Source organism: Olea europaea, chromosome 2, assembly GCF_002742605.1.
Source record: "Olea europaea var. sylvestris chromosome 2, O_europaea_v1, whole genome shotgun sequence".
Classification (NCBI taxonomy): Eukaryota; Viridiplantae; Streptophyta; class Magnoliopsida; order Lamiales; family Oleaceae; genus Olea; species Olea europaea.
In genome coordinates, this window is record NC_036238.1 from 16,402,448 (window position 1) to 16,415,204 (window position 12,757).

At 33.8% G+C, this 12,757-nt stretch overlaps 2 protein-coding genes across 2 annotated transcripts; both read left to right on the forward strand.

Moving 5' to 3' along the window:
* Positions 1–2,498: 2,498 nt before the first annotated feature.
* On the forward strand, positions 2,499–4,902 carry LOC111412530 (40S ribosomal protein S14-3). The gene is made up of 6 exons (XM_023043469.1): positions 2,499–2,586; positions 3,395–3,514; positions 3,628–3,673; positions 3,976–4,061; positions 4,157–4,286; positions 4,595–4,902. Exons 1-6 carry the CDS (start codon positions 2,584–2,586, stop codon positions 4,660–4,662), a joined length of 453 nt encoding a protein of 150 aa, XP_022899237.1. The 5' UTR covers positions 2,499–2,583; the 3' UTR covers positions 4,663–4,902.
* A 968-nt stretch (positions 4,903–5,870) lies between these two features.
* On the forward strand, positions 5,871–10,084 carry LOC111412539. Its single transcript, XM_023043478.1, has 3 exons — positions 5,871–6,763; positions 8,118–8,286; positions 9,441–10,084. Exons 1-3 carry the CDS (start codon positions 5,966–5,968, stop codon positions 9,890–9,892), a joined length of 1,419 nt encoding a protein of 472 aa, XP_022899246.1. The 5' UTR covers positions 5,871–5,965; the 3' UTR covers positions 9,893–10,084.
* Positions 10,085–12,757: the final 2,673 nt, after the last annotated feature.

The window sequence follows — 12,757 nt, forward strand, 5'->3', positions numbered from 1 at the left end:
ACGGAAACTCAATTGATCGAAAATGAAAATCCCTTACATCTACAACTCCATTTACGGCTAAAACTCAATTAGTTGGCCAAATCACAATTAGTTGCCCAAACCACTACCATTACCCCCATCACTGTTGAAACTCAAGCGATGAACCTATCACCGTCGAGCAGCACTTAGTTGAGCGCCACGCAACAATTAACCCTACCCTCATTTGATGTAGATTTGATGCAAAGGAGGGTGTCGGCTCTGGGTAGTAATCGACAGTGTGTGATCTGGGATAGAATTGTGGAGGCAGTACAAGATTTAAGGAATGAGACAGGTTTAGTTGGGAAGAACCTGCCCAATGTTCTCTTCATCCTCGCCGGTGATCTCCCTTGGTGATATCCCATGGTCAAATCGCTGATGGTCTCAAAATGGCCGGCAGTAAAGATTCAAAGAGAGAGAGAGAGAGTAATTTTAATTTTTATTGATACCCTTGTTATAGTAAACTTAATACTTGATTTTAGAATTCTCATTTTAAAATACACACTACGCTGTAATTTTCACTATTTTATTTGTTAAGTTATCAATGAGCTAGGTTTACATCTCCAAATGACATGTTGATACATATCTCAAATTAAAAATGAAATACAAGGAATATGAGAATACCGTTAAGATAAAATCAATCACTTATTTGATTTTGATTCTTCGGGAAGTATTTTTCGGTGACTATATGAATAAAAAGTACTGGAAAATTATAAGAAAATGAGAGAAACATTATTATTATTACTATTTAAAAAGATGTAAGGTTAATATATGAGTGTGGAAGGAAAGTGATATCCAATAATCAAAATAAAACAATGGCTAAATTTATGAATTTGAAATCGCCAACGGTCTCCAAACTTCAGCTACCCCAATTATAGCTAGTCATTTCTTTCCAAAATGAAATCTTCTTCTCACTTAACTATACTCAAAAGACTTGAAATTTGTTTTCACAAAACAAGGAATCCTACATCACACCCTTGTCAAATGGACGACGCGAGCAATTGCAACTGTCAAAAGTCCCAACACAAGGAACCATAGTTATAGAGCTTGACTCGGAAATTGGTGACCCGGGCCCAAAACATTTTTATAGAGATGCAACTGACTCGGTCAAAAATAGAATTGGCCGAGTTAACCGACAATTTATATATTAACTCGATCGGTTGACTAGTTTGACCACAATTTAAAAGTTTGTCCATAAATTTTTTGTTTACAAAAGACTTGAACTTTAAACCTCTAGGTAAAGTGAGTATCACCTAACCACTAGAAATCAATTGTTTTTTGTTATGTATTTGCAATAATTATGTACATTTAAATTATTCACAATATGTAGCTGACTAGGTAAAAATCGAGTTAATCGACGATTTTTATATTAATTCGGCCAGTTGACTAGTTTGACCAAGATTTAAAAGCTTGTCTATAAATTTTTTGTTCTCAAAAGGACTTGAACCTTAAACCTCTAGGTTAATGAGTACCACTAGAGATCAATTATTTATTGTTATGTATTTGCAATAATTATATATATGTAAATCTTTTTTAGTTTGTTAAAAATATTTTTAAAAAATTATAGTAACTATTTTGATTAAAATGAATTGAATATTTAACAAAATAATATATAAATAATTAATGATAGATAATTTAATTTTTTTTTTATCTAAGAAAAACTTTATAATTTAAAAAATATTTTATAATTATTAAGCATTGATCCACCGATCTAGTCACTAACCCACCAATTCGACCAGTAACCCGAGACCGAGTGCCTTGACCAGGTTGATGGTCGGTTAGGTCTAATAACTATGTAAGGAACCATCAAATGTTCCAACGGGATTATGCTAACTGAATTTTTAATGCTTTGTAAAATTATTATTAGATAATAAAAATATTCAATTATGCCTATAAAATAGTTTTCATAAATTTCATAGGTAATTAATTATTGAAATATTAATTTAGAGATGTCACACCATATTGAATAAAAATTAATATAATCTTGGGATGCATTTTAATTTTTTAACAAATAACAAAGAACAATAAAACATAACAAATATGCTGCGCCTATCATATACGGGCACTTGTTTATGACTTAGCCCCTGTTTGTCACCCATTCAATCACATTCTGTCATACTATTTTTCTACAATATTCATTTTCAATCATATATTTTTCATTAAAATAATATTACACAAAAATCATTTTTTTTAATTACACATTTTCCATCAATCTACTATTCTACAATATATTTTGAAAAATTAAAGGGGCTCAAACACACCCTTAATTATTTATTGTACAATTGTTTCCAACTTGAGAGTTTGAGATGATTTTATAAATAATGGGCTAAACTGAATATTTTCAGATATTTGGGGTCGTATTGTAACTCCATGATTCTTTTTCGTCTTCGAATTTTTTTTTTGGACGTATCCGCAATTTGAAGAAAATGAAGGGGCATTTAAGGTAAATCAAATCCCTCTTCTGGTCCAAAACCCTAGCAATATATATTTCGAATCGGAAACGTTCTCACTTCCATTACCAGGTTTTTGAAGCTTCAGAGGCAGTTAATTCCTCAATTGCCATAAGCCATGGTGAGATCCTTAAACTCCGCCTTTTTAATACAGAGATATAGTATGCATGTTGTATCTATCTCTTTTATGTTATTTTCCTTTTCTACATTTATACTATAGGAGGAGAGCATTCTAATTGCATACAAATCTGAACATTTTGCTGGTGTTTAATCTTTTACGATTCGAAAAAATAATCATCAATTAATACTTGTGGAAGTTTATTTGATTTTGCATTTATTTCAGCTTCTGTAAATTTGTTTGATGTTGATTTGATTCTTACTCTAAGAAAGATTGATTCATTTGAGAAAGCTTTATTTTAGGCAGGGAGCCCATTCTGGTTGATCCAATTATTTTATGAGTTACACTATTGAGCTCATAAATATAAAAGGCTTTACAGTGAAATTCCTTCTCATAGACTCTTTCTAGAACATAATTTTGGAGAGATCATTTCTCATAATAATCCGTGGGGGCCTTGAGTTTTTTATGATGTGAAATTTACCAATACCAGGTTTTGATATTATTATTTCTTACCTTTTGCAGAACAAGTACAAGTCACGAACATTATTCCCCATCAAAATCTTAGTATCTTATTAAATTGAAAATTATAGATGGATTAGGATGATTTTTATTTTTTATTTTTTTTTGTGGTGCTGGAGTGCTCTTGTTTTTCTTATTTTTTTAACAGGACCCAATTTCTTGTTACCTTGTCAACTATTCTAAGATATACTGATCACTAGTGATTAATATATAACAAACTGGATCTTAGGATTTTAATTGATGAGTTTTGGAGATTCGTTCTATCTTGTTAAAATCCTATTATTTTTAATAGTCGAAGAGAAGGACCAGAGAGCCCAAGGAAGAGAATGTCACTCTCGGACCTGCCACTAGGGATGGTGAACTAGTGTTTGGTGTGGCCCACATCTTTGCTTCATTCAACGACACCTTCATTGTGAGTACTACAGTTTGTGATTCCTGATTGATGTCTACCATACATATTTAGGGAGCAGTTAACTGCTTCACGTGTCCTATTAAGTAATATTCACTTTTGCTTTGTTCATGCAGCACGTGACTGATTTATCTGGGAGGGAAACCATGGTTCGTATAACAGGTAGATGGTTAATGCTTTTGGTTTCAATACTATGGGTTTTTATTGCTTTTGCTGTAAATCAACGTGTTGATTGGTTTTGATTATGTTTGTCAAAATATAATCCCCTGGGTGATATGTTTTTCAAGAGTTGGAATAATGAGTTGTGGGTCATGGCTGCTGATGTTCAATAGAGCTACTAAGACCCTTTTAGTTTTGTCACCAAGTACATGTTTACTTGAGCAATGTCCTAAACTATAGAAGACTTTGCTATGATTTGGGTTGTATTTTTTGTTCTTAATCATCTCCTTCCCTTGGGATTGCAGGTGGTATGAAGGTGAAGGCTGATAGGGACGAGTCTTCACCATATGCAGCTATGCTTGCAGCTCAGGATGTCTCTCAACGTTGCAAGGTTTAGGTTCTTTCCTATCTTCGTAACAACGCCGACAGAATTTTATCAATTCTGATTGATTGTGGTCAACCGTTTTACTGCTTGGAATTTTGCAGGAGCTTGGAATAAATGCCCTTCATATCAAGCTTCGAGCAACTGGTGGGAACAAAACTAAGACCCCTGGTCCTGGTGCACAGTCTGCACTTAGAGCCCTTGCACGTTCTGGCATGAAGATTGGTCGCATAGGTGAGCACTATGATCATAACTCTTCCTATGTAATATTTGCAATCGTTCCATTAAATCTGTGAAGCAATATTCATGCAATTTATTCAAAATGGTGAATTTGTTCACATTTGCATGGGCTATATCTCCTTTTTGGATGGAAAAGTAGATATCTAACATTGATTTACTTGTATTAATGATCAAATGCTGCACATTGATTCCTCTTTTTATTTGAACTTTTTTTTTGTTTATTTATGTAAAAATGCTTTATAAATTTTTGCTAATTCGTTGAATTAATTTTAATGGTAATTACTTATTTGATCTTCTTCCAGAGGATGTGACTCCAATTCCCACCGACAGCACTCGGAGAAAGGGTGGCAGAAGGGGAAGGAGGCTGTAATTTGTCCTTTTGAGGCGTACTTACGGTTTTCATTTGGAGATTCCCTCAAGTTGCAAGTCTGTCATTTTTTCTTTTACTGTCACAACATTATGCAGTTTAAATGAATTTTGTCGCCATTTGATCATCTGGATAATTGACAACTACGGATAGTGCTTTTGCTGGACTATAAGCTAAATGCCTTATGCCATTTATTCTAATATCGATGGCTTTGAGTAACAATTCCATTATTCTCAGTGTTCATCTGTTTCTCCCTCTCTCTTCCCCCCTTGGATGCTTCTTTTTCTATTTTTGGGTTACATGGCACTGCAATGGAACGCTCACCCAATATTATGTTCTACTTGTCATTATGTTTCTGCTATACGTAACAAGGAGCCTTGCTTCATTACCTCGATTTTTTTCCTTTGTTATTACTTATAAAAACCTATAAGTTATTACTTATCGAAATTTAAAAGTTTACTCATTACAAATTTAAATTTGAATAAAATTACTCGTTGGTTATTAAACTTTGCAATAGATAATATTCATGGAAATGATATGAGTGATTGATGTGTAACTTTGTTCAAATTTGGGTGTACGATAAGTAATCTTATAAATTTCGTTGAGCAAGTAGTAATTATAGCAAAATTTAATGAGCAAAGATTTACTTTTTAAATTTCGTTGAGCAAGTAATGACATATAACAAAAATCAATGATCATTGATTAAATTAACTCTAAAGATTGCATGGTGCTTGAAGCATTCGAGTATTTACTTTTAATATGTTAAAAACTAGAGGAGACATTCCCATTAAATAAGTAACAAGATAGAATGTTTTTGGATCTCATTGATTTGACCACTATTTGTCTTTTTTTTGGTCAAAATGTATTTTAAAATAATATTTTGTTGAGGAACATGGTTTAAAAATAATAATAATTAAATTTATGTATAAAATTTTTTTATAAGAAAATATTTAGTTAAAAATAAATTTTAAAAAAAATGGTAGCTAAACATAGGCTTAACGTCAACACATAATAAACAACACGCATCAACAAATAATAAACAACACGCATCAAACTCTATCCCTTTCATAGTACATTTTCGATTACAGTCACTGAACAGAAAACCTTATCTTAATTGCTTGACTGGGATTAAAAGTTGTTAAATATATGAAATAATAATTAATAATTAATTTTAATTTTACATTTTCATAAAAAATTTTAATTACATATTTTATCAAAAGCTTTGTCAAGAAACCAAGAAACCCATTGTCATTTGCCACCAGGTTGATCACAATTCATCGACACAGCAACTCGCATTCTTGAAACAATGTCCGACCAAGAAACATCTAAAGTATCACCAATTGAGGCGGTGGGGCACAAAATCCGGCCGGTGGGAAGCACCGAGTATAGCTGGTGCAAGGCGGTGCCTGGTGGCACTGGCATAACAGTTTTGGCCCTGCTCCTCTCAAAGCCCCTAAATATCCCACTTCTGCAGAGTGCCCTTCACAAACTCCAAATTGCTCATCCTATCCTCAATTCCCAACTCCACTTCGATCCCACTTCCAGTGCTTTCTCCTGCATCATATCCCCAGCTCCCCAGCTACAAATCCAAACCTTCGATCTCTCATCAACGGCCCAGATTCTTCAATCCAACAGTAGTCACCTCAACAGCCAGTCCATTTCTCCGTTCCATCTTATTCTTGAACATGAACTCAACAAGAATTCGTGGCAAAATCTTGATCCTTCATTAGAAACTGCGGTTTTCTTTGCTAGTTTGTACACTTTAGAAAATGGAAGGTGGGTTTTGGCCCTCAGGCTGCACACATCGGTATGTGACAGGACATCGATGGCGGCATTGCGTAGGGGATTGTCGGGGATGATCGGTGAGGGGGCGGTCCCGCTGGCTGTGGAAAGGGTAGAAAATGAATTTGGTTTAGGAATTGAGAATTACATTCCCAGTGGACAGGCTAATAAGCCTTTTTGGGCTCGAGGGGTGGATATGTTGGGATACACTTTGAATGCTTTCAGGTTGGCTAATTTAAGCTTCAAGGATACTGAGTTACCTAGAGCTTCACAAGTTGTGAAGTTGCAATTGAATTCAGAAGAAACAGATATGATTCTATCAGTAAGTGAGTTTTGATTAGTTCTATAAACTGATATTTATTCTCATTAGTTGCAATTTTTATAATGGTGACAGGGTAGTTATTCTTGATGTGATTTTCTTGAATGAATGCTCTCTTTAGTAACAACAGGGTAGTTATTCTTGATGTGATTTTCTTGAATGAATACTCTCTTTAGTAACTTTCAGAGGATGTTTTGATTATGCGATCACTGGATTATAAAATAAAGCATTTGAAAAATTTGTCGTTTATGTTGCATAGTTATGTGCATTCCAGCATAGCAAATACTTTAAACACTATACCTAAATATATGTCAAACCTGTTAAAGCTTATCGATTGAGTTGACTATTTGTCATTCCTCCCATTGCTTCTGCAACTTTAGAATTTTGTTCGAATCCTTTTATATTTCAACTTTAGATTTTATTGATGTAGAATCATGCAATTGACTTATTGGGCATCCCCTTTTATACCCAACAGTCACTGTACAATATTCAACCCAATCCATAGCTTCTTGGAAGAGGAATGAAATAAATCCATCCAAAAATTATCTTGATATACATATTTCCTGAAGGTAGCATCAAGCATGTGTAACCGGGCATGCACCAAAAATATCCCGGATACTGACGGCAATCAACCCAGAACCAACACACTCTTTCAAATAGTGTCCTTTTAGTACGTATTCAAGATGAATTTATTATATTATTAGACTATTGGTGCATATATACTAAAAGGACACAAGTTAAAGTGAGCCTCTAGTACAAGCAAAAGATACTATGAAATGGGTCTGTATCTCCCTGTAGGAATGACTTCAAGCAATTTGTTCCAGGATTCGTTTTCTCCATAGGTCATTTGTGGCACACGGGAATGGCTCGTGCAACTGCAGTAGGATTTGAAAAAGGAATTGATTGTGATAGGAGAACCAATGCTTGAATTGAAGTAGGAATAACTTTGATTTGCTCCCAGACATGCTCAACTTCACATATTTTTGTAGCTTCAAAGGGGATCGATTTAGTAAAAGATGAGATTGGTAGAAGACAATAAGTTAATCCAGATAATAAGATTGAATCACCTGGGAGTAGTAGGTGAAATGGTTGATATATAAAATAACTTTTCATTTGACCGATAATCATATAAGGCAATATGTGTAAGCTTAAGCATAGTATGTTCCTTTATTTTGACCCAAATGTAAGTGTTGCAGAGCAAATTATGAAAGTGATAGATTGCTTATTTCATTATGTGGAGCCTAATCATATTTCAAATGAGGTTTCAAGTTTTGTTATAATTTCTTCTGTTTGGTGCATTAACATTACGTATTCAGTTATTCCTTATAATGTATTTGAGATGCCCCTACTTTTGTAGGGTTGCAAATCTAGAGATATAAAGTTATGTGGGCTTTTAGCGGCTGCTGGATTAATTGCTGCTCGCTCCTTGAATGGCATTCCTGATGACCAATGGGAAAAGTATGCAATTACAACGCTTGTGGACTGCCGGTCGATTCTTGATCCAGTGCTTAGTAGCCACCATATTGGTAAGTCTTATTGGATTTTCTATAGCTTAATCTACATTAGTTTTGCGGTAATCTTGACCATTTCAGGTTTAGGTAAAACTTTAAAATTAATTTTCACAGGAAAAAAGGTTAGGGAAAATGAGTACTGAAATTCAACTCCATGCAAACACCATCTCAGAATCCTTCACTCCAGGCCCACAATATGGCTCTCATACAAATAGAAAAAGATGATAATAAACATGAATAAAAACAAGAGGAAAGGTGATGGGATTCTAATGAGAAATGAGGGAAAATTATAAACAAACTTATTTCTGGAAAAATAGAAGGTAGTTTAGATCAGATTAATTTTAATGAGATTTTGATGCAATTCAATTTATTAGAAGTTCCTTTGATTCAAATTCCACTTAAAATGTATGTCTCTTTAATCTGTATACCTCACTTAGAAAGCAAGATCAAGCGGTAGACCCAGAGTCCTTTCTTTTCGGCGTAGCCTGTGGGGGGATTTTATACTTAAAAAATCATCAGGGCAGTACTTGTTCCTTTTTTGTTGACAATTATACCCGGTGCTTCAAAAACCATACAGCCTGGTTAGTTCAACTGGAAAATTGGGAAATGGCCTGAAAACCAGTCCGATTATAGCTAAAAGTCCATGTATTTAGAAATCAGGATGTAACCCGGTCAACACAGCAGTTCAACTTGGAACTGGTTGAACTAGCCACCGGTTGACTGGATTTTCTGCTTTTGTTTTTCTTAAGAAACATTTGTTAAGGGATAAATCCACATCAAGTAAAGATGAAAATATAGATTAACACATAAAGGCTTGTGCTACTCTTCTTAATAAGGATGACGTCTTAAGATGGAATCCCAAATCTTAATATGGTATCAGAATCTATTAAGTTCAACGAGTAATTCGATCCAATTAAAACTCAAAAAATTAACATGCAGATTTTCAAGATTGATTTGCTCAAACGAGCCACTATATTTTGGGGACATGTTAATGTATAAATTCTACATCGAACAAGAATGAAAATGTAGACCAACATATAAAAGTTTATGCTATTTCTCTTAATAAGGTTGACATTTTATGATAGATCCCCAAATCTTAATATTGAGCCTTAAGCCTTGAGTCGTTGACACATATCATGTTATTATCCTTGGTAACCACAACATTGCAGGGTTTTATCACTCTGCCATCCTCAACACGCATGATGTTAAGGGAGGGGAAGATTTGTGGAAGCTGGCAACCCGAACGTACACATCTTTTACAAATGCCAAGAGGAACAACAAGCATTTTTCAGATATGGCCGATCTCAACTTTTTAATGTGCCAGGCGATAGATAACCCGGGTTTAACACCATCCGCATCACTCAGGACCTCACTATTATCCGTGTTTGAGGACTCTATGATTGATCAATCAAAAGAACTGCAGCAGGTAATTGGATTAGAAGACTTCATTGGATGTGGTTCAACTCATGGTGTAGGCCCATCCCTAGCTCTATTTGACACAATAAGAGATGGGGAACTGGATTGCGCATGTGTATATCCATCCCCATTGCATTCGAGGGAGCAAATGCAGGAGTTTGTTCATGAAATGAAACGGGTTCTTTTGGATGGGAGCATTGGATGAGGGATAGTCGTGTATTGCAAGGGATGCAACTCCGAGTCGCCTGAGAAGTACGTTTAGGCTTGCAAGTGAAATATGCAAGTACTATAATAGAAATTTGCTTACATGAGAAATTAACATTTTTATGGTATTTATGTATTCATCAGGGTGGAAATAGTGGTGAGATTTATAATGTTTATTTAATAAGTTAGATTATACAGACTTGTTTGGTATAAATTAAAAGTTCGTAAAAGTTTCAAATCAAAGTAAACAATTATTTTTAATCACACATTTTCATGGGATTCACAACATTTCAATCATACATTCCATCAATTTTTTCCCCAAAATTTATAAAAAAATCTAATTTTAATTTATACCAAACATGCACTGTATTTGATTATGCTCTTTTAGGTAGAGATTTTTTCAAATTCGTTCTTATCCGGAATTATTGACAATATTACATTCTCTAAATAAAATAATTTTCACTTGAATTCATAATTTTTCATTACTCATTAATCACTCATTTTCCAAAAGTATCACTTTTTACAAAATTTGTTCTTAAAAAATCTATATTAAACAAGTTCAATATTAAAGAGAATATAAGATAAAAATGTTTTAACATGCTGCACTAACTTGTTATTAGTGCTAGTTTTTACCTTTTGTGCATTTAATATTAGGATTTTGCTACATGTAAATCAAGGTTTACATAATGAATTAAATATTGTAACATGACTGATGAGTTTGTTTCGCTCATGAATTTTGCACAATTTTAGCTTGATTATTTGCTAGATCTTGTGAGTATAGAACTTTTTTTATGTATTTGTTAGTGTTGTTTTGAAAATTAGGAAAGACGGTGCAAAAAGAGGAACTAAAGCGGACGAAGAGATCAAAAATAAAGAAATTAGAGCAGAAATACAGCGCCTAGGCACTACAAAACTGAAGAAAAGCTAAAATCTGAACCTGAGAGGCAGGGCTTGGGCGCTGCAATCATAGCACCCAGGTGCCACCATCAACGCTTAGGCACTGCAGTTAAATTGACGCGGCGCTTAGGCGCTATCTCCTAGCGCTTAGGCACTGTGTCTGGGTCGGCTAGGACACGTTTTTAGGCCTTTTTAAAGTCCATAAAAATCCTACTTTCTATAAAAAAATAAAATAAAATGGAGAGGGCGTCTATAAATACATCTTTCTCATACTTTTAAGGTGTGCTGCACACAATGGGAGGTAAAACAATAAAAATGGATATTCAAAAGAGAAATTCAAAGAGAATAATATCAAGCAATTGAAAATTTGAAGCATTGATTGGAAGGGGAAGTAGATCTTGGCGCAAAATTTTTACTTTTTCTTCTACATCTTTATTACAAATCCGGTGATGTATTCTACGACAATTTACTATATTTCTTCTTTTATTATGAATAGTTAAATTTATTGTTAGAGCGAATAATGTAACAAATTGGAATATTTTACATTCTCTTAATAAGATTCTTAGTTTTTAATTTTTCTATGTGTTGATTTTGTTATGAGTTGAATGCAATAAATTATCTGATCAATAATTTGATAATTTTTGTGAATTCTTTACAAATAGAGATATGAGTTTAGGATTTAGACCATGTAGTAAAATTCAATACATTGGTATAACGAGTAGAGATACATATACTATTTATTGCGGTCATAATTGAATTCCTATGATAAAGAACTCGTTTAACTAAGTTGAATTTGCATAGAGATATGGAAATTTAATTAGTTAAATATGTTCGATGAGAACTCGAGATGGGTAAATTGAATACAATAAGAGAATTCGACCGAACACTATATTAGAATTGAGTTTTAATTTGAGACATAAAGGTGATTAATAGGTGAAGTTATTCTGCCCTAACATCCATTTATTATTTGATTTTCCAACCAATCGTGTGAGCATTCATTTATTTTCTAAATTTTATATTAAAACTCAAATAATACAACTTTTAATTTGTTTCCATCAAATAGTAGTTAAAGAAAATTTGAATTAAGTGCTCGAAAATAGTCCTTGTAGGATCGACAATCCGGACTCTTAGGTCCACTATTACTTGTTACGGTTCGTACACTTTGGAAACTAAAATTTTATAACAAGTTTTTGGCGCCGTTATCGGGGACTATTACTTTTAGTCTTAATTTATTTTTTTAACTGTTATTTGATTTGTTTATTTTTTTTATTTACAGAAAACTGTGTTCATTGCATGCTCCGTGCCTAAGGTGACAATCTTGAACCGTTTGATTCGGAGATAGAATGTACCTTCAGACGAAGACGCAAAGAATACAAACAAAAATAGTAACATGAAATGACTGACAATCAACAAATCTCTATCCCTATTCAGCCGATTGGACAAAATTGTAGCAAGAGTGGTGGCACCGCCGGAACAACAACATGAGCAAAGGGAAATAAATGAAAGAGATTTGTTAGTATTAATGTTCCTGACACCTATAGCAGCACCCATGCGCTCCAATATCGTGTATCCAGATTTTGGGGTGAATAACTTTCATATTATGCCAGATTGGATTAACTTGATAAGCAACGCTCTCCAATTCTATGGGTTACCTCATGAAAATCCGAACACACATATCTCCAGATTTCTCAGAAATTGTCATAACTTTCATACTCTGTGGGTCAATGAAGATGCTATTAAATTACGACTATTTCCATTTACATTGAGAGATGTTGCATTGGAGTGGTTAGATGCAGATCCTCATGCTAGCATTACTACATGGGAAGAACTAACTAGAAAATTCTGTAATAAAATTTTCCCACCGGCGAGGGTAGCTAAAATCAGATTGAAAATTCAAACTTTTCCACAGAAAGAGGGAGAAAGCTATCACGAAGCATGGAATAGGTTTAATGAGTTGATGAGAAAATGC